The 21,572-nt window shown below is 47.3% G+C and overlaps 2 protein-coding genes across 2 annotated transcripts in view; one reads left to right on the forward strand and one right to left on the reverse strand.

The window, feature by feature from the left end:
* The first annotated feature begins 766 nt into the window (after positions 1-766).
* On the forward strand, positions 767-13,639 carry CCNL1 (cyclin L1). The gene is made up of 11 exons (XM_086754789.1): positions 767-1,175; positions 1,389-1,463; positions 1,673-1,782; positions 7,963-8,083; positions 8,480-8,544; positions 9,891-9,990; positions 10,124-10,228; positions 10,498-10,639; positions 12,249-12,360; positions 12,527-12,625; positions 12,836-13,639. The coding sequence occupies exons 1-11, from the start codon at positions 885-887 to the stop codon at positions 13,182-13,184; spliced, it is 1,569 nt and encodes a 522-aa protein (XP_086610915.1). The 5' UTR covers positions 767-884; the 3' UTR covers positions 13,185-13,639.
* A 4,992-nt stretch (positions 13,640-18,631) lies between these two features.
* The window catches only part of LEKR1 (leucine, glutamate and lysine rich 1), a 65,519-nt gene continuing 62,578 nt past the window's right edge, over positions 18,632-21,572 (reverse strand). Inside the window, exons 14-15 of the mRNA XM_086754787.1 lie at positions 19,136-19,332; positions 18,632-18,866 (exon numbers count right to left, since the gene is read on the reverse strand). The gene's annotated coding sequence lies outside the window, so the exon portion shown is untranslated. The remainder of the gene's footprint in view (positions 18,867-19,135; positions 19,333-21,572) is intronic.

Genomic DNA, 21,572 nt, shown 5'->3' on the forward strand with positions numbered 1-21,572 from the left:
TTACTGGAAATAAGCGTGTCGTATGCGGCACAGCTGTCGTCAGGAATCCACAGAGCTACCAGGCAGCCTTAGGTGATGTAACGAAGACGTGGCAGCTTTGTAAAAACAACGAATTTCTAGCGAGTGAACTCAGCGAGCGTAGATCATGGCGCGGGCAGCCCCTCACCCCGCGCATTGCGAGAGGACGGTCAGGCGGCGAGCGGCAAAGCGAGGGGAGAGCCTCCAGAACTGGCTCCGCAAGGGACGCGTTCCGTGGGGCCGGGGACCCAAGCGTCCTTGGGTCAAGCGGGACGAGCGTGGGGCGATGGCGTGGACAGGGCGGGCGGCAGCTCAGCGCGGGGCCATTTCCTAATCATTTAACGTGGATTTAACTTAAACCATTGTGTAATAATTAAACGAAGTGGAAGATAACTTTTTGCTGGAGTGTGCGTCCATTCTGGAAATGCACAGCCCACCTTCTCTCAGTATCGCACCACAGCCATCCTGTTCATTTTTACTCCATTTATGGATTTTTTTTTCCCCCCCGTGTCACATATTGCAAGCCCCAAAACCCCGACCACCAGCTCCGGGCTGAGCTTGCCCGAGCCAGTTAACCCAGAGGGTCTGCAAAACGCAGTTTAACCAGTGGGATTCCCGTCCGTGCTGCTGTGAAGTGTGCAGCGCAGTTATTTTTCGCTGTTTAAAGCCTTTTGCAGTAAAAAATGCCGCCAAAAAAGTGACTAACTCCCGGCCCGTAGCAGCCGCCATCGCTGGCGCCCAGGGCGGGGCGCGGGGACTTTTTTTTTTTCCCCGGCGTTCCGCGCGCAGGCGCCGCCGTGTGCTGCGTCACAGCGCCGCGTTAGTCTGTGCGTGGCCGGCTGCGGGAGCGGAGGTGCTCCGCCATCATGGCTTCCGCCGCCACGCACCCGGCCCCCCCGGCCGCCGCTGCCGTCGCCACCGCCACCACCGCTACTACCGCTGCCGCCCCGCCGGCTCCCGCCGCTCCGGGCATCCTCATCGGTGACCGGCTGTACTCGGAGGTGTCGCTGACCATCGACCACTCGCTCATCCCCGAGGAGCGCCTCTCGCCGACTCCCTCCATGCAGGACGGCCTGGACCTGCAGTGCGAGACCGACCTGCGCATCCTGGGCTGCGAGCTTATCCAGGCGGCCGGTATCCTCCTCCGCCTGCCGCAGGTGGGTGCGCGCCCCGGCGTTTGCCGGGGAGGGGAAGGGAGGAGGGCGGGCGGTCGCCGCCATTGTGGCGCGGCGGGAAGGGCGGGTGAGGCGGCCGCGGGGGGGGGGGGCGGGCGGCGGCGGCGCCAGCTGGTGCCTGACACAAAATGGCGGCGGCGGCGGTTGGGCCCGGTGACTGACTCCCGCTCCTTCTTCTTTCCTGTACCTCCGTAGGTGGCGATGGCGACGGGGCAGGTGCTGTTTCATCGGTTCTTCTATTCGAAGTCATTCGTCAAGCACAGCTTCGAGGTGAGCGCCGCACGGCCTGGCGGGGAAGCGGCCGCGGTGGTGGGGACGGGGAGGAAGAGAGCGCTAGGCGCTGTTCTGGGCGAGCCACATGCCAAACAGGCTGCTCTCTGCCAGCCTTCAGGCCTTGGGTTTGTTTTTTTTTAGTTGTGTAATTCTAGGCTTACCGAGATTAAAATGCGATTTCTTACGGAGACGGGGCTTCCTTTCAGATTGTTGCCATGGCCTGCATCAATCTCGCATCCAAGATCGAAGAGGCGCCTCGTCGTATAAGGGACGTGATCAACGTGTTTCATCATTTGCGTCAGTTAAGAGCAAAAAGGTAAGATTACCTTCGTTGTGAACATAAGCTTGTCTGTTGTCACTAACGTACACTGCAGTTTTCAATTCACAGTATTTTTCCAGGCTAAGTTCAACGACCTAAAATTGAGAAGGGAGTGCTCATTGGCTGCTCTGTAGGCAGTACAGTTCGATGCTGACTTCTTCTGCCGTTACTTTTGATTACTTGGTAGACCAGTTTTCTTTCTTTGTATAGGTACAAGTCATGAGTATTGGTCCTAGTTCTAGGTCCATAGTTGTAGTTTTAGGTCTCTTGCTAATTGATTTTTTTTTTTTTTTTTGGTGTCGTGTAGCTTGTGAAAGGTAGTCTTAGGTATCAGTAGCTAATTAGTGGGTTGCTGTACATTCTCCAGGCTTTTAAGCCCGTTCAGTAGTCCTAATGTTTTTCTCTTGTAAGTGTGTAGCTGTCCAAATGTGGTTATGGTGTCAATAAAGTTAACAACAGATGATAGCTGAACTTTCCTCAGTGATTATAGCATTACCTTTTAGAAAAAGCAATTTTAGAAAGTATCGGAAGAAAAGTATGGTTTGGCCTACAGTGTTTGCAGCTCTAATGACACCACTTCAGCAAAGAATGTGTGATAGAGTCTTGGAAGCTGAAGGCATCTTTAATTGCAAAAAGTGAGCCTTGTCTTTTCATGGTACCGTGTGCTTGTGTCAGTGAAGTTGGAGTGTAAGCTTACCTGATCTGTGTGCAGATCTGGATATCGTCTGCTGGAGGTGTAGAGCTGGTCTCAGTTGTGAGTGCCTAATACCGCTTTTCTGTGTGCAAAGCGATGTATGTTTTCCTGTGTAAAGCAAGTTAACTTGATGTGTCGGAAGGAAGAAGGAGTGGTTGAAGAGAAGGAGTTTTCCAAGTTACTATTAAACACCAAATTTCTTTAAATCTGTCATGCAGCAGTATTATAGTCTGAGACTGGAGCCACTTTTAGTCGCCAGTTGCTTAAAGTGTAAGGTAATCCATATTTACAAAAGGGTTTTGTTTTCAGCTAGATTCCTAAATTCACGCTTTAATTTCTCTGCTCTCTGTCACCAGGTTACAGCAGGAATTTAAACTTTAGTGTCACGTAACCTTTTGTGAGACATAGAGTAGAAATCCCTTAGGGAAACCAGCCGTTGATGTCTTTATACTGCTGATGCATCTGTTGAATCTAAAACTTCTGCCTTGTGCTCATATTTTCCTAGCTAGTTTTAGATAAAAGAGTGATTTGGTGTTATACTTTGGAACTTAGGTTATTCAGGATGGCCCTAAGAGAATCTTGTGAAGTTACGCCGAATCTGAATTCGGCGGTATTGTTTCTTACCACAGTTATGATAAAGGAGTCTGGTTACTGGAGTTACTGAGGCTGGTTCAGTGGTTCGTAATGTTTTGGCTTTGATCCAGGCAGTGAAGGTTAATTAATCATCTGCAGTACTTATCTTTGCAATGAGAGTACAAATTAGTTTTTTCTTTGGGCGGTGTGAAGGATCAGAGAACAGAACTTAAACTATGAACTTGAATCTTTCCAGCTAGCCTGCTCCAAATCAGAATGTCACTTGTGCATGTTACATGGTGTCTGAAATGCATCATGTCGAGAGAAACTGTGCACTTCTGCCCGTTATTTTCTGGAGAAATTAGTACTGTTGCTCTGAGATTCTGAGTGAATCTGCATGAAATTAATCTTAAAAATGCTGAAGTCTGACATTCAGGCTTGCTGCTTTTTTTTTAACAAGCAGGATGTAAACATTTTTCTGTTCTTTTACAAGATTACAATTACATAATCTGTACACGTTATTAACTTCAACTCTTTTTTCCCTTGCAACCGACTATACAGCGACCAGCTACATTTACCAAAGCCTGGGTGATGTGGAGTGGTACATAAAGATGAAGCTGTCGTCATGGCAACAGTGAGTGAAGTATCGAAAATCCCCAAGGAGAAGCCAGTGCTCTGAGAATAGGTCACTGGAATCGGGGGACTAACAGGTTGGCCGCTGGTGAACCATTTGGAAGAACTCCTGTATCTTGTTATAAGCTTTTTTCTTTGCTGTCCAGGTTTTTAGAATACTAGCTTTATCTTTTTTTTTTTTTTTTTTTTTTCATCTGAAGCTAACACTTAGGTTGTAGTTAGTTTCTCACGCACAACCCAGAACTGAAACAGTTAGGCTGCTGTTCTTTTCTTTTGACCTCTAGTCTAGTATCTCTATTAACTGAAGTTCTTAACCTGCCCGTGAAGTTTGAGTAGTTTGAGTAGGCTTGCTTGCTTTCTTAAATAGTTTTGGGTTCTTAGTTCCACTTTCTGGCTCTGTATAATCACAGTTTGAATTCATAGTAAAACATGCCTCCACAAGGATACGGAAGTCTTGAATTTGTAAAGCTATTTATATAAATTATTGTGTAAGCAGTCCCTTAATGTGTATGTGTTCGCAGAACTGGGAATTGCACTGAAGTTTTCTTTTTGTAAGACCTGAGTTACTGCTAGGTGGTATTTCTAACACTGAGAAGTAAGAAAAAGCTAAAAAAGTGTTTTGGACAAGCGTATTTTCTTTTGAATCTTTCACGAGCATATGTCATGTAGTACTGCATGTAAAAATGTTTGTGTGCATGGAGAAAAGCTCGTATTATGAAAATGCTTTTTCTTAAAATTGTGTGCTGAAACATTGTGTTCTGAGCCAAGTGCAACTGTTGTTTAACATGTAGAATGTAGTTTGAAGTTCATTTTATTTATCTTAAATGTTTCTGAAAGCTGCAGAAAGTCCTTACGAGACTGGAACAAATGTGACTTCTGTCATTGTGTAATCTCACAACTGTGGGGTTGAGATGCTCAGTCAGCTATTCTTCACTTGTGTTGCAGCAAACAGGTTCACGCAGCTCTGTTGGAAGTGGCCTGTGTTAATAATGCACGCTATTCAGCGTTCTTCAGACTGTTCCGTAAATGGTGCCTGTGTTTACAATGTCGGAGGCAAATACAGAACTCACTTTCTTCTCTCATATTGACTGGCATAAGAGATCTGGTCTTTGACATGAGATGCTGATGTTATGCTGCACTTGTCAGAAGTACTTTTTGCATTATGAACAAAAATACATGCAGGGCACTTTTCTTCCAAAGTGTTAGACGTTCCAAAAGCATCAGATTTTAATATGACACTATTCTCTGTTCCGAGAACTTAAGTTTCATTTATCAGAGCGATTTTTAAAAAGGGTATTTGTAATTTATTTACTGTTAAAAGTACATCACGGTGTGTGTTAATCTTTTGGGTTGTTAAGCAATCACTAAATCGCAATGAGGTTTTGCAACTAAGTGTTGGATTGACTTACCAGAGAGTGGGCACTGCGTGCCCTCTGTTCTTAAGTGTAACGCCTTGCCTGGAGCTCTAATCCTGATCAGTAAGAACAGATTCAAAGTAAGAATTTGTAATACTACTTGGCTGTATAGGACTTGAAGCTTCTCTTTTATATATAAGCTTATAAAGTATTTTTTTCTGGTTTGTTACTTGGCCCTAAAATGGTTACTTCTGGGACTGAGAACTGGATGCAGCAACTGCAGTAGCAAAGTTCTTCATTTTTTTTTTTTCTTTTCTCAATAGGGAAACTAAGAAATTTTCCAAAGAGAAATCTCTGAAGTTTCCAACCTGTAAATACTTCTGTGTAGTGACACTTCGGAATGTATGGCACAAGTACTAAACTCTTAAATCTTAATACAGTGGGGAGTCTGACTTCTGCCAGTAATAAGATGCAGTAAACCCTTCTGCAGATTTTTATTTTTGTACAAGTGGATAAAAGGCTGCATTTGTTTTTCTATTTCTGGAAATACTGTCTGGATAAACTGATATTTTTCATGGCTTCCTTAGAGCTGTAGATCTCTAGAACTTGTGTGTCATAAGTGACCAAAGTAACGTGGGACAACAGAGTAAAGCACACTTTAGAGTGTCTTAATTTTGAGTTTCCAGTAGCTTTGCTGTTGAACATGTACAACCAAAGTTTTAACTGTTTGTGCTGATCTATGGCTCTGTAGAAGGACAGCAGAAACTTAAAATGCAGTAACGCTGACAGTCTTTCCTGTTGCACTTCTCACTACCTTATTGTGTTTTCGTAACGCTGACTTTCTTACATAGCTTTCGGAGAATACAAAGGCATGTGGAAGGTTGTTGGATGAGCCCATGCAGTCATGTTGTCCCACTGTTGATTTTTGGGGTTTTTTTTAGGCTGGAAGTCATCGCTGCCCTAACAGTTTCATGCAAGATTTGTCACCTCTGATGAAGTGTTCTGCTAACAAGATAAGCTGAGCCTGGACACCTAAACTCTCTCTTGCAGATCCTGTTAATGCCAGTGATCTCTACATAAAATTATATAAAGCACTATTGGAAGAAATGTTGTTATAAACCCGAGTGTAGTGAGTTGAAATCAGTGGCAAGTGAATCAGTTGCACTGGTTTGAAGAATTTCAACTTGCTTCTTCCAGTCTTCCACCCCAGAGCATTGTGTTCAGCCTTTGTAGTGTTGGAGCGTTCAGGTAAAATCACAGGCTCTCTACTGAAGTAGTTACCTTGAAGAAGCTTTACAAGTTTTTCTAGTTAATTTATGGAAAAACACAGACATATTCTGACTGGGTTATACTTAGAGTAGCTGAAATCACAGACTTTGTAGACTCGCCCTGATGAGTGAGGGTAACACTTAACTAGAGAAGCTACTTCTGTGTAGCATGGAAGACACTACATTTTCCTGGGAGACTTCCTCTCAGATTGTCCTTCTGGCACCGAGAAGCTGCAGTAGTTCATTTCAAACCTCCTGGGAGCTGTTTCAGAGCCCCTTGGGAAGAGCAGGGTGAGCTCATGCTTAAACTGCGTGGTTATACAACACGACGCTTTTATTAGTGAGGCGGTTGGCTTCTTGTATCCTTTGACCAGTGGTAATAAGCATCCTTCCAGGTGGCTGCAGAAGTCTGGGCATAAATTGCGGAGTGTTGAAGCTGGGAAGCTCTTCTGCTAGCCTTGTAGTTAAACTAACTCTTTGTTCCTGGGGTATTTTTCTATTTGTAACCTATCAAGGAAGAGAAGCGTGATCCACTTGTGGAATTTGCATGGAATCAAAAAAGACAAGTTAGGAATGAAATATTTTGTCTGATAAAACAGAAGCTGTATTTTGAATCCACTTTGCATTACTTTTTGTTTTGAACATAATGTAAAATTTGTCACCAGTGCTTGGGGCGTACGAGTTCTATCATGTAAACAGACCGTGGTTTATTAGAGTGTAACTAGTAACCGTTCTGTGTTGGAAAGCGTGTGGAGTATGTGAGGCGTATGACAAATGGAAAACGCTGGTCTGTCTTTGGGAGGAAGTAGATTCAAATACATGATGTGGAATGTTGAAGGGTCAAGTCGAAGCACAGGCAAAGAAAAGCATACAAAATGGAGTGTTACACTTGCTCATAAAGCATACTCAAAAGTTAGGTAAAAAATGCTTTGGAGAGTTCAGGTGTCGGATTTGGAAGGAATTAGGACTTGCTTGTGCTAGACTTATCAGTCTTTCTTTGTGAAGTGAGCTCTTGTTTTGCAAATGCAACTAGCAGGAGTGACGTGATAGCCACTGAGTAGTGGGTGCAGTGTTCAGAATCAGGCATATCTGTCACTATTTCAGAGGTTAAATTCTTCACTTTACTAGGCTGTTCTGTATAGCATAGTAGCAGGGATGTCTTGTTTTCTGAAGATTTGAGTAATTTTGTCTTCCAGTGCATGGGAAACTGCAGTTTATAAGGCATAAGCTTGCTACTTTAATACCAGTAAAAACCTGTGTTCTAGGTGACGTTTGCTTTGAAGTCCTGCCTCACAAGGCAGCTGTATCGCACTCCTTCCCCCGCCTCTGTCATGAAGTGTACAGGTTCTTTCAGATCTTCGCTGTAAAGTTGACTTTCGTTCCAGCGGCTGGATCAGTGTAGTTTGCATACACAGTAGCAAAAGATTTTTTTTTTTTTTTTTTTTTCTTCCTTAGCCATCTAATCTGTAGCTAGTCAAGAGCAGAAACTAAACTAGTTTATCTAAACTTGGACAGCACAAGATTAATGCTTAAACTTGCTTGCAGGAGTTGAAAACCGGTTTCTGTTGCCATTAGTTGGTTGGAAGGGAAAACAGAGATGATACTGTTGTTGGATATGCAAAACAGTTTTGATTTTATTTCTTGCAAACTGTAGGACTCCAAGCCCCCTGATACTTGATCAGAACTACATAAACACCAAAAATCAAGTAATCAAAGCAGAAAGGAGGGTACTGAAGGAGTTGGGATTTTGTGTTCATGTCAAGCATCCACATAAGGTGAGTTATCAAAAATAATGTAATTGTAAAAGTTATTCTGCCTTGATGGCGTCATTGTGAGCTGTGGGACGAGAAACGCAGGTGTAAACATGACCTGATTTCTTCTCTCTGTGCCTTAGTTATGATGAAAGCTTTTGCCAGAGTGCTTGGGCAAATAGTCCTGTTGACTTTGGTAGAAATTGCTTCCTTGGGAAATGTTAAAGGTGACTGGTTTTGAAAGTCACAGAAAAGTAGTAAATAAAGAATTGTCTGAATGTGGTTGGATGATGTGTGAACTTGCAGCGTGTGCGTAGGAAGGGAGGAGACACCACTGTTTATAGTTACTTCCTTACTGTTGCTTTGTATGTTAAAACTGAGTCTGTGTTTTTTTCTTTTTTTTCCCCCCTTCCTCCTCAGATCATTGTTATGTATTTACAAGTCTTAGAATGTGAACGTAATCAAACCCTGGTACAGACAGCCTGGTAAGTTGTTATTTTCCATTCTTTTCCTAGCCAGGAAAATAGTAGCAGAAATAACAAGCCTGATGATCCATATACAAAGCAATGAGATGTAAGTTATTACACAAATAAATGCTTTTAAAATATTTTAGTGCTTGTTTCTGCTTACTATTTTCATGGCTTGATTCCAGTATAGTAATGGAGAACTCAATTTAACTTTGTTCTTTTTTCTACTCTTTAATTAAAGGGTAGTCCATGATGGTAAGTCATAGAGCTCTGCCCTCTGCACCTCAGCCCATGACCTGGGGATGGCCTGTTTGGCTGCCCTTCTCTCCAGCCAACCCAGTGCAAGCTCTCATCCGAGATTCACTGAAGTGGTCCATATCCATCGGGCAGCATCTTCTAGTTCTGTCTGGGTCTCGAAAGGATTTGTATATTTGCTTTTAGAAGTAATTGTTAAAAATGTTTCTAAATGTATTTGTTGCCTAGCTACTGTATACTGTAGTTTATTTAAAGGACACGTGGGGAAGGCTTTCTGCCAACATTTGTTTAGTTGACTTAGAGTTTGGCTAAACTTGATTTAAAAAAAAAAAAAAAAAAGAAAATTATAGTGCATGCAGCATGTTCACTTAGAAGCCACTTTGGGCATGGTTTTCTGTAGCGGCAATACTGACTGCTGTTCATTTCTTTCCTGTAGCTCAGTAACTTAGAAATCGATGGAGGTCTCTGCTCTTAAATGTATCTCTGGGCATGTATTGCTTGGCAGTGCCGCCGTGGTGGAAGAACAGTAGCTTAGTGAAGTGGGAGACCCGTTACTAACTTGCAGGTCTTTTTCCAACACTCAGTGAGCAAATTGGATGCTTCTCTCTCTGGATGAAGTTAATGCGACTCAAGGCACACGTAGAATTTAAATGCAATGTTTTATGAACTTTATAGGTTGCATCTAGCTTCTGGAAAATGGTAGGTTAAAACTATACCATGCTTTCATGCTTGCTATTTGAGTTTTAAGCATACTGATTTTTAAATACAAGAACACTGGTGTTTAAAGCAAACAGCTGGATGGATGAAAAGTCCTGGTTAGATTGTTAACTCGGTGGACGCTTCACGGTACAACGTGATGTACCTGCCTGGGAAGTAGCCGTTACATACTGTGCATTGCATTGGGGTTTCAAAACAATAGCAGCGGTGCAAACTTTGTTACAGAAGTAACAAACGTAAACAGCAAATACGATAATTTGGAAGAAAAAAAGTGTTTAATAGAATAACAGAAAAAATAATAAAGTCAATTGAGTCTCCAGTATTGTTATCTTCTAAATAAATGTATGTAAACCTGACATCCAGCATTTCTTTTTTTTTTTTCTCTTCCTTAGGAATTACATGAATGACAGCCTTCGAACAAATGTATTTGTTCGCTTTCAGCCAGAGACTATAGCATGTGCTTGCATTTATCTTGCTGCTAGAGCTCTGCAGGTGAGCATTTGTCTGTCTTTAGCATTGCATTTATTGCTAGTAATTCGGTTTCAAGAAAATCACTGAAAATACTTAAAACAAAAGCCTGATCTGTAATCTCCGTGTATTAAGCTTCCGGTTGTTTTACTTTCAGATTCCACTACCTACCCGTCCTCACTGGTTCTTGCTCTTTGGCACTACGGAAGAGGAGATTCAGGAGATATGTTTAACGACTCTTAAGCTCTATACCAGAAAGAAGGTAACTTTGAAATGTTTGGTTTTCCTGTTCAGTGCAGCTTGAGCTGTCTTGTGGTTGTCTGCGCGTGTTTGGGAACATCTGCGTACAAATCTGCTGATGGGAAAGGCTCAGCTGTGTGCCTTCTGCAAGGGGAGTGTGAGAACGAATTATGGAACTTGGTTGCATCACTAGCCAGATGATTAAAAGATAATTGAGTATTTCTCAGAAATGAGATAAAAATACAAATTGCATGAGTCTTCAGCTTCTTACCACATTTGTTACTTTAACAGCCCAATTATGAATTCCTGGACAAAGAAGTAGAAAAGAGGAAAATGGCACTACAGGAAGCTAAACTGAAGGCAAAAGGTTTAAATCCGGATGGAACTCCAGCGCTCTCAACACTGGGTGGCTTTTCTCCTGCATCCAAACCATGTAAGTTTGCTTTCTGAACAGAAACTTGCATAGTACTATTGGATAAGTCTTCTAAATTTGTGTCCTAAGGTGTTCAAAACCATGTAGATCTGCTTCTTGAGCTGTTAGACAGTTCAGGCTTTTTTTGCCGAACCTAAGAAGCAAGAAGAATCTTTCTTGTGAAGCACAATGTTTAAAACTAGTTTTAATACCTTGAAATAGCAGATTTCAGGGAAACAGGATGCTTTACTCTGTACTTTCACAGACGGGAGAGCCATTTATGAGTAACATGCACCCTTAAGGTGATGATGTTATGAAAATGTCTAGACCCAGGAGTTTGCCTATTACTGTTTGAAGAGAGACTGTCTTGATTTAATCTGTTGGGGACGGGGGGTGTCAAAATAGCCTTCATGGTTCCTTCTGCAGCAAGCGTCTCTCAAAATGCCTTTCTCTGCTTTTTTCTCTTTTTTTTTCTAATGTACTTGTCAACTGTTCAAGTGCGGTGAAGGAATACAGCTTGTGGTCAGGAAATGGAGAAGGGAAGGTTGCAGTGCTGCCTTGGCATGAGAGTGAATCAATTGTTGTAATGCGTATCTTGAACCGGCCAACAAATCTGTCTGAACTCTAGTGATGCAAAGCACAGACAGTCTTGTCGTGGCGCTTTTACCTCTTAATGCTGCTATTGCTCTGTCAGTGACCAACAAAATCTAAAGGATACCATCAGCTTTGGTCCGGCGATGGTAGGTGAAGTAGAAGGCACGGGCCCGTGTTTGTTATGTGGCCTCTTCAGGAACCTGAGAGCATATTCTGAGAAAACTGCTACAAATATTGCTGTTTCTCCTTAACAGTGCATCAGAGTTTCCAGAGGCCTTTGAGCTGGCGGGTGTAAATTTCTCCCTAAACAGCAAAGGATTTTTCCTATTTCTGTGAAGCGGGAGCCTAGGTTAGAACAGTTCGAGTGAAGGCAGAGCCTCTGCTGGCGTTTTGGAAGACTTGAGGGAAACCTTCTGACAGAATTCTGCCTTTCAGTGTTTTTACATTAAACCTCTGGTCCCTGTTGAAAGAGGAAGCTGCGCTGTGAGTCCTGATGCAGCACCTCTGCCCTGCTGTCAGCAGGCCGGATACAAAGGCATAGTAGCCTGAAAAGGTGAATCCATCTGGGCCATGTCAGCTGTCTGTAGAGACAGATTACAAACTAAACAAGTTTTTTTGTTGTTACATTTGTACCACCAAGAATGAAATCTGTAATTTTGCTCTTTGTTCTTAGTTCTTTCTATAGTACTGGAAACGAACTGTCAAGGTCACAATTTAAGTTACGTGTTTGTGGGCCATAAGGGCACTTCTGTTTGGTACCGCTTGGGCCCTGGTGGAGAAAATCTCAGATGAGCCTGGCTGCTTGGCTTGAGGGTCACAGTGTTCTGCTCCCCTCCAGCCAGCAGTTGGCTTTGAACCACTGTCTGTCTCAGCCCAGTGCTCTTGTCCAGGAGTGCGCTACGGATGGGGAGATGGGATGGAATAGTAGCTGTCGAGTTCACACGTAGATTTCGTGCAAATACTGAGGAAGCTGTGCAAAGGATACAGTATGACAAAGTCTGTGAATAAAGTACCTAATTTTGAATTTAATTCACAGCTTCCCCAAGAGAAGTAAAAACGGAGGAGAAGACTCCAGTATCAGTGAATACCAAAACCATTAAAAAAGAGCCAGAAGAGAGGCAGCAAGCTTCAAAGAGCCCCTACAATGGGTAGGTAAAAATCTCTTCCTGATGAAGAGACTTCTGTAAAAGCGTTTGCTGTACTTCAGTTGAAGAAATGTACTTCAGAGCTACTTCGTGGAAGTAACAACTACCTCAGAAGTGTAACCTGATTTTTTTTATATATTTTTTTTTTTTTTTTTTTTTCTTCCCCTAGTATGAGAAAGGAAAGCAAGAGAAGTAGAAGCAGCAGAAGTGCTAGTCGATCTCGGTCAAGAACAAAGTCAAGGTCTCGCTCCCACACTCCGAGGCGGCAGTAAGTACTGGGTTTTTGTTTGGTTGGTGGGAGGTTGCAGGGAAGGGGCAGGGGTTTTTGGGGGGTTGTCCTTTTTGTCATTGTTAGTTCTCTGGGAGAAATAGTCTCTGACTTCTTGCAGTAACTTGGGAGTTCTAAGCATTGATTTTATTTTATTTATTTTTTTTTTTTAAGTTTTCTTCCATTTTAACTTTTTAACACTTCTGTAAGCTACAATAATAGGCGGAGCCTGTCTGGGACGTACAGCTCACGATCAAGAAGCAGGTCCCGCAGCCACAGCGGCAGCCCTCGCCGGCACCACAACCACGGCTCGCCACACTTGAAGGCCAAGCACAGCAGGGAAGAGCTGAAGAGTGCAAATAGACACGGTCACAAAAGGAAAAAATCTCGCTCGCGTTCGCAGAGCAAATCCAGGGATCACTCTGACGCTGCCAAGAAGCACAGGCACGAGCGGGGCCACCACAGAGACAGGCGTGAGAGATCCCGCTCCTTCGAGAGATCCCACAAAGGCAAGCACCACGGGAGCAGCCGGTCGGGACACAGCAGGCACCGGCGCTGAGGTCTGCGCCTGCGCCAGATTCTGGCTAAGCCTGTACATAATGCAGTGAACGGACTCTTTATTTGAGAACAAAGGAACCGGTTAGAATTTGATTAATTTAAACCCAATATCTAATTTTCTAAAACATGTAGAAGAATTTTTTTTTTTTTTTTTTTTTCTTTTGGGAAAGGAACTGTTACCAACTTTTGCACATAATACCTTAGCAGTATCAAACTGGTGGAAAACAAGGATCAGGTGAAATTATATGTACTAGAGTTGTGTATTGTTTATCGAGATGAGAACTGGAGAATGGATTTCTGTAAAAAAGCAAAATGTACCTTATTTTTATACAAGTCAATTGCAGACACTTATATTTAAGTATAGTTATTTGTTTAAACGATGGTGGATACTTTCTTACACTGGTTTTAGTCTGCATGTGTTAAAAGATTTTTACAAGAAATAAAATATAAAGCTTTTTTTTTTTTTACTGCCTGTTGGATGTTAAGTATCTTGAAGCGGAACTTTGTTTTCGTGAATGCAGTCCCTTTGGCTGCTGCAGGTAATGGGACGTTGGGATATTGATGTGCAGTGCAAGCGATGGGCTCCGGTTGGTGTAAGGCTCCCTGGGGGCTTCTCTCCTGCAGCTGCTTCTGGCAGGAGCTGGTGGGGGATCAAGTTTGGGGATTTCTGTTTCCGTTCTTTCCTTACTGGTGGCGGGCTGATGGCAGGATCCTGTGGCGTGTAATATTTAGGCAGCTTTTAGCTGAGCTCCCTGGGGCAAATCAGCCAGTGGTGTCTGGCTGCGACACGTCGCCCTCGCCCACTGAGCGGCTGCGCGGGGCCGGAGGGTCGCTCTGGCTCTGCTTGGGGAAACTCCTCTGCCTTAAACAATGCAGATCGCTGCGCTGCCGGAGCTTGGGTGAAAACTCCCAAGTGTAAAAAGACGTTTGCTCTCCTGAAATGCTTCTCGCAGTTTAACTGCTCTGGCTGGGTGTGTCCGCCCGCAGCGCGGCAGGGGGCAAGGCCGGAGGCCAAACAAGCTGGTGCCGCACTGCGACGGGCCTGGCCTCCTGCGCCGCTGCGCGAGCGAGCGCCAGTCCTGGCCGCACAGTCTGCAGCCCTCAAAAGGGAAAGGAAAAACCTGTGGTTGAGCAAAAGCTTCGCTGGAACTGGTGCGTTCCCGTAAGCAGCTGCCCAGCATCCTGCCGGGCCTGATCTGCATCTGTTCTCTAGAAATACCAAAAGTGAGTATATGTTTTTTTGAAAAGAGGGAAAAGATAAATGTCTTCTGTTTCTTAGTTACCTCTGTATGTTTTTTTTCTTAATGTACAGTAACTATTGTGTTTGCTTTCAGGAAAAATAATCTGTTGCTATGGATATCAAGGTAGCTTTTTTCCCTAGATACGAGTATTTAGATGTTCGGGGCAGCGATAAAAACACAGCTTTGAGTTGGCTCGAGCTCTGTTGGAGGCCAGGGTTTGCGTATGGGGGTGAAACGGGAGGGCTCGGCCCCTGGATCAGTGTTTACGCGTAAGCACTAATTACCCCTCTGTGCTTCCAGTGCCCTCGCTCCAGCGCTGCAGAGCAGAAGTTCCGCGTGAAGCTGGAACATCTGGAGATGTTGAGTGTCTAGACGCCATCTGCTGTGGATCGCTTACGCGGTGAGCTCGCAGTCAGCTACCACGAGGTTCAGTGTTTGTTCTTCCACAGGGGGGAAAAAAAAAAAAAATCTTTGGCCAGCTGTATGGATGGTGGCCTGAACCACGCGAGGTCCCCGCTGACGACGGGGTGCAAAATGAATGGGTTTGGTTACTGAAACAAAGGCAGCGGCTCTTTCTCAAAGCCCAGGTGTCCGGGGTCAGTGCTGCAAGGAAGAGATGTCACCCAGAGTGACAAGAAACGGTGGTGGGTGAAGCGCGATGGCAGATCTTTAGGTCCTTCCTCACCGTCTTTGCAGTGTTTTCAGCGACGGCTGGCTCGCGGGCACAGCCAGCACGCCAGGTTGCTCAGGCTGCGCAGCGCAAACCCAGATGGCCGCAGGCGAATGTTTGCTTAGCGCTGACAGAGCGGACGCGGTCCTGCTCCAGTGACAGATGGCAGCCGGGGCCAGGCAGGAACAGGAACCACGCAGCCCCCCGCTTGGGTGCCTCCCAAAATAACTTGGTCTAACAGCGAGAGGCTGCGATAGCCTCGAGCCGCCCGATCTCAGTTGCCGCCTGAGGTGCGGGGAGCCCGGGGGAGCTCTGTCGGTAAAGCGGGGCGTGAATTGGAGCTTGGCAGGTAGGAGCTCAGGGCTGGGGCCAAGCAGCGTGCGCCTCGTGTGCCGCTGTTCCTGACGGCGATAAGGGTCCCTTTTCCAGGAAATCCTTCCCTGGTCACTGCTCCTGCCAGGAAGTGTGGTGAAATCCATCATTTCACATCAACCTCATCTGCGAGCGGCCAAGTCCATGGCTCTCCAGTCTCCAAAACACAAGCTCCTCATGTGCAAGCTGTTTGGGGCAGGAACCGCCCCTGCTGCAGGCGCCCCTTGCCCCGTGCTCCCCTCTCTGCTGCGGGGCTGGCGTGTGCCCGTGCAGCGCTTGGGTGTTGTCGCAGCGCAGCACCGGCGATCACGCCCCGCTTAGGAAAGTACCACTTCTGGAGAGGAAACAGCTGTCCATTCCCCTCTCCTCCCTGCGCACAGCCCAGCAGGCCAGTGTGAAAAAATTTTTAAAAAAGTTGTTACAATTGGTAAAGCTGGCCTGAAATAAAAAGTCTTTGTATTCCAGTGGAAGGAAAAAATACTGAAGAAAAAAAAAAAAAAAAAATTGCAAAAATTACCACTTCCATCCCAAGAAGGAGAATCCCCCGCTAATCCCTCTTCACAGGTTTGCTGGAAGGACGAGGGCTCGGGAGCGCCTCTGCGGCTGTCCTCTGCTTCGCCCCCCGCCCCAGAGCCGCCCCCCGCCACGCTGCGCACCCTCTGCTCCCGGGGCTGCTGCCGCTGCCGTTCTGGGTTTTATTCTGTAGGTGGAAGCATTGCGAAGCGGACATGAGCATCCCTCTGCGTGCGCACACGTGTGCATGCGTGCACATGCGTGCGTGCACACGCACGGCCAGGCTCTGCTGGAGCTGGGTTTGTGCTGCCCAAGGCAGCGCGCTCTCGCCGTGCAGAGCGGCGGTGGAGCACGAGGAGCGAGTCCCTTCACCTTGATGTTTTAAAAAAAAATGAAAAATAAATAAAAAACTGTACGTATGCCCTCTGCTGAGTTCTTGTGAAAGCAAAAATACACCTGCGGGAGCGTGGATACCTGGTGAGCAAGGCAAATGGGCGGGACTTCGCCAACTGGAAGGCAAAATTCATTCCCATTTTAACGGTGCGCAACCTGGGAGCGCTCTGCCTGCGCAATAGGCGCCCGGCTTTAAGCACGGCTTTTTAACGTGGTAGGAAAAACCCACGTACAACTGCAATTTGAGTCTTTTCTCCCTCCTTGAGGTCAAAACTGGTCACTCAGCTGACTAAGTGGCCTGGCTCGCTGGGAGCCGAGCGGCCTGAGCGCACTCGCGCGAAGGGAGCTGAGGGTGCGGGCGCAGCAGCGTGGTGGGGACGCCGACTGGTGCATCTTGCCTCAAACAGCGGCCCGGAACGGCTCCGCGGGGCTGTAAGGAGCATCGATCGGCCAAATGCTATTTACCCACCAACCAGCGGAGCCGGACCCAGGCAGAGTTATTGGCCTGCTGCTGCTGCTGGTCGCCTTAGTCAAATCTATCCACTCAGTGACGCGGCGCAGCTTTCCGATACCCGCGTGACTGGGGATCCTCAGGTTCGTACCGGTTTAACTGGGAGTCAGGTACCCAAATGCCTTTTGCAGCCAGGTTTAAGTCCCGCTTTAAATTGGTCCAGAGTGAGCTGAAGTTTTGTTCAAAGCCTGTAGGCTTTTATATGCCCCAATATCTCTGTTTAAAAAAAGAAAACAAAACCAAAACAACCACAAAAAAAACAACCCACCCTGAAGCATCTTATTCCAATCAGTGATATTTCAAATTTTACTGCCCGCGCTGAGAAGACCCCGGCCTGACGACGCAGACAAGGCTGACAGACCACTGATGAGCCCAGCCTGGAGCAGAAAGGGCCGGCGCTGTCAGCGGCCTCCCTTTTCACGGAATAACACACGTGCACTCCGGGAGACGAGTGCACTCCGGGGGCTCAAAGCCTGGGGCGAGCCCGGCCCCAAGCGAGTACCCTCGGTGTTTCATCTTTTCTTCCACGGCAATTTTCTAACCCAGTCGGACACTCAAGGATTATCGCACGGTAGTTTGCCATCCAGGAAACCGCAAGCACCAAACGGAGCTGTTCCCGCCAACACATGGCTGTTGCGTTAATTGACACACGGTGCCTTGGGGCTGGGTTTTGTGTCGTAACTGCTTGCGGGATCCCCTAGAAACAGCAACGCCGAGAGGGATCCCGAAGCTCAAACACAACGGCAGGACCCAGCGCCCTTCCCCTCCACCCTGCCGCATCCTCGGCAGCTGAGTACAGGCGTTGGCCGTGGAGGTCGGCAGGCGTTGACCTTGCACCGGCGCTTTGCCGGCACTCCGAGGCCGGCCAGCCTTGTCGGGGAATGGGATCCCACCCACACTTTCAAAAAAAAAAAAACACAAAAAAAAACACCACCACCCCAAAACCCACATATGAAAGCTTTTAAGAACTGTGCTCGGGGATAACAGCCACCTCCAATGCCTGCCTACAGGATGCTGTGCATCCCCTGGAAGTGGCCAAAACAGAAAAGTGGACAAAAATCCAAGCAAGATCTCAGAGAGCATGGTTTGCTGCGGTACCCCCAGCTCATGTGCTGGGGCTACAGCCAAGCACGGCCCCATTGCCAAGAGAGCCCGGGAAGCTGCTGGGTTTTTTGAATGACTGGCAAAAGATTAAAAAAAAAAAAAAGGGATGGGTACCGAAAGGTGTCAAGGTGACTGGAGGGACTCCCAGCTGCCTGGGAGCGCAGGTCCCACATGGACGTCCTCCTGCACACTGCAGCGTGCTTTCAGCAGCATGATGTTCCCAGCAGCCCAGCTGTGCAGGCGCCCCCCCCCCCCCCCCCCCCCCCAAAATTAAGTGGCCTGACACAGAAAAGCCAAGCAGCTGTAGCTTCCAGGGATTTCACCGAGCTCCATCGCTACTCCATTTCCAAAACCCACTTACTTTGGGGTAGGCACCTGAACAAGGATCTGGGACCCAGCTTTGGGAGTGACCGCAAACATTTTTTGGTTGATGTGTTGCAAACAAGGGGAGCGTTACCGATAACTCCCCTGAGTTAAGGGAATAAGGAAGCAAGAGCTGGGCAAAAGGGGGGTGGGACACCCTTCTCGACGAGGAGACTGGCCCAAAAGGGGACAGGATGACACAGCGACAGGGTGGGAAGGGCCGGAGTGGGTGTAAATAAAATTCTCAGCGCAGAAAAATATGAAATAGCAACAGCTGCTGATATGATGTAAGCAGGGGAATTTGTGTGAGCAACTCCATGGCAACTAAACGAACACAAAGGTAAACGGGGAGAAAGCATCTTCCAGGCTTCCTCGGCCAAGGACGACCCAGGCTCAGCGGCCGCTGAAAGGCTCCTCTTGGGTGGGGATGGGAGTGGGACGGCAGGGAGGGCTGCTGGAGCTCGTCCAGGGCTTCCAGCTCTTCAGGTGGAAGTTTCTACCTCCTCGCCCTCCAACCTGAGTTGTATGAAATGAAAACGGTGTGGAGCGAGCGAGTTTGGAGAGGCTTCTAAGGAAAAAAGATGTCTCCAGGAGCGCTCTCCTTTCCTGAGCCCCCAAGGAAGAAACATGAAAAACACTCAGATCAGAAGCTTTCAGGTTCCTTCCTGCCTCATCCGCACCTACATTTCTGAGGAAGTTACGTGGACTTTCAGCTTTTATATTGAATATTTTCAACTTTTAAGGCCAAACCCAGATTGCGGACTTCGAGCACCTTCAAAGCTCACCAGGACAATGCAGGGGTTGGAAAAGCACCAGCACTGTGCCAGCCAGCGATCCATGTGCTCTGCGCGATCGCAAGGCTGTCACAACAGCTTCGTTACATCTCCTCCAGCTTCATCACGTCTTCTCGTACGCTCCTCACCACGCTGCATCAGACAAGTGATGCCAGGATCTTCGATTGCCCTTTGGGCTCTGCTTCCACCTGTAAAGACTTACTTGTTAGACACAAAGACAAAATCAGGTGAAAAGAGAAGAAACCCTCTCGTTTTAAGTGGAGGATGCTCTTTTCCTAGCCCTGACTCGTCTTCTCAAATTCATAGCCATCCAGCTCTGGGACTGAAAACTCATAGACAATGAAAATTGCAGCAGACGAGCTGCGTTTGCGCGATGTCCCGGGAGCCGCCCAGCTGAAGTGATGGCAGATGAATAAACAGCAGGATGTCCCCTCAACGGCAGACCCCTCGGCTGGGAAACCCAGGCTCAGCCCCTGGAAGTGACCCGAGATCAACCGGAGACGCAGAGCGAGACCAAGCGGGACAGCCTGCCTGGGTTTTACCAAGGCAATAAGAAAACACGTGGCATAAAATAGAACTCAGGCCACCCAACAAGGATGCGCGTTCGTGTCTGGACACACTCCCTGCTGCAGGAGAAGTGGGTGAAAACGAAAATTATTGAATGCCACCCTAAATCCTAGGGTGCCCGATGTGCAAAGGGACCTGAGGTCAGACTCCTTTTAATGCGGGTTAGTAGGCCGTCTCCGTCCTGCTACTCGTCGCAGAAATTGGGCTAAGATGGAGTTCGGAAGGTTTAGGGTAGGGAACACGGATGCTGTGCCCTGCTCGGCTCTCAGGGTTACGGTCGTCAGGAGGTTTAGGGTCCAGGGTTGGGCTAGGAGGGATCATCAGGGACTTTTGCGTTCCAGGATCCGTGCTGTAGCCTGGTTTCTCCTGCTCATCTCCTTAACGCAACCTCATCCGTTCCCGCCACGGCTCTCGCTCGCCGCTGTTATCCACAGTGCTGGCGTTTCAGCCATCTCTGTAGAGTTAATGGTTGTTAAATTGTGAACTGGGCTGCCATGGTGGCGACGGGATGTTCTGCAGAGCTTCTCCCTGACCCTTGTTATTTTCAGAAGGATTCTACAGAAACAAAACCCTCAAACGACATCAGCAAATATGACAAAGTTGGCGAGCGGCGATCTCCGAAAGCGCTGAGGTGATGCTGCTACTTGGTTACTCCCACGGCACCCATGAATCATTCCCCGCGGCCCACCTGCCTCCAGACACCTCCCAGCTGCTGCTGGTCATCCTTTTTTTGGGTACTTTTCCCAAAAACGCACACGTTGTTCTTTGCTCAGAACTTTACGCTGATTAAAATGACCGCCCAGTCTTGGTAACCTAAAACAAACACTGCAGCCAGCACGGCGCTTCCCGCCCCCAGGAAACAGCTGGATACACGGATCCCGAAACGGATTGCCACAAAAGCCAACGTTCGCGAAAACCGGTGTTCAGCAAGCGGGGTTGGCCGCGGGTTCCTGAGAAGCATCCTCCACCGCAGACGGCGCCCGCGGCCCCGTGCACGGCTCTGCGGGTCGCTGCCCCACCGCCCGCCCCCAGCATCCCGTGCCATTTTAGCGGAACAGCAGGAATTTACAAAATATGGCGCTGGGGGAATGTGTCACCTCCATTTTCTGCTGCCCGTCAAGTGTTTCTCAGCTGACCTGGACATGGAAAAAAGCGCGCTCATAAGTCAAGAGAGGGCAACCCACGCGTTATCGATGCTTTTGGTTGTTTTATTTCTCAGAGACTCTGGCCAGGATGTCTGGGCAGGACAGAGCATGGGCCTCAGGCCAACCCCAAGGAGAACCAGGGGACCTGAGTGCCCCGGGACCACCAGATTCCTTCAAGGCCTCTTCGCCTGGAGCTCAAAGCAGGTACGCGCCAGCCGGGCTTTACTCACTGTAGTGAAGTGGTGGGAGGCCAGAATAAACCACTTTCCACGTCACATGAACTGGGAGACTGAAAATACCACTTAGGTCATGAGGTTTACCAGTGCCTGCCAGTTCATTTTCCACAGATTTCCCCGCCCCCTCCCCCCCATCCACTTTGAACGACTCAAGCACAGGGGCTCCATCGCTCCCCCTGAGATCTTCCATGGCCAACACAACTCCATCTGAGGACATTTTCCTCTGTATTGCACCAAAATTTTCCTTTGCTAAACGTCATCCCATTACCCCCATGGTGGACCACCCCGCATTCTCCCACCCTTTTGCTGCTGTTTGCCACCCCCAGTTTCCATTCTGTACCCATCACCACGGGGTCTGGGTACCTCTGATCTGCAGGTACATCCCACCGTAGATAAAAGGCGGCAGATTGGTGGCCACAAAGACACCTTGGGCAAACTGTCTTCAGCCTCACGCAGACAAACCCAGACAACCTCTAAATT

The sequence above is a fragment of the Chlamydotis macqueenii genome, chromosome 9 (genome assembly GCF_036417535.1).
Source record: "Chlamydotis macqueenii isolate bChlMac1 chromosome 9, bChlMac1.mat, whole genome shotgun sequence".
Taxonomy (NCBI): domain Eukaryota; kingdom Metazoa; phylum Chordata; class Aves; order Otidiformes; family Otididae; genus Chlamydotis; species Chlamydotis macqueenii.

Coding starts and splice junctions, on each gene's coding strand:
- CCNL1 (XM_086754789.1), top strand. CDS start 885: ATGGCTTCCGCCGCCACGCACCCGGCCCCCCCGGCCGCCGCTGCCGTC. Junction 1,783..7,962: donor CGTCAGTTAAGAGCAAAAAG/GTAAGATTACCT, acceptor TGCAAACTGTAG/GACTCCAAGCCCCCTGATAC. Junction 12,361..12,526: donor TCAAAGAGCCCCTACAATGG/GTAGGTAAAAAT, acceptor TTCTTCCCCTAG/TATGAGAAAGGAAAGCAAGA.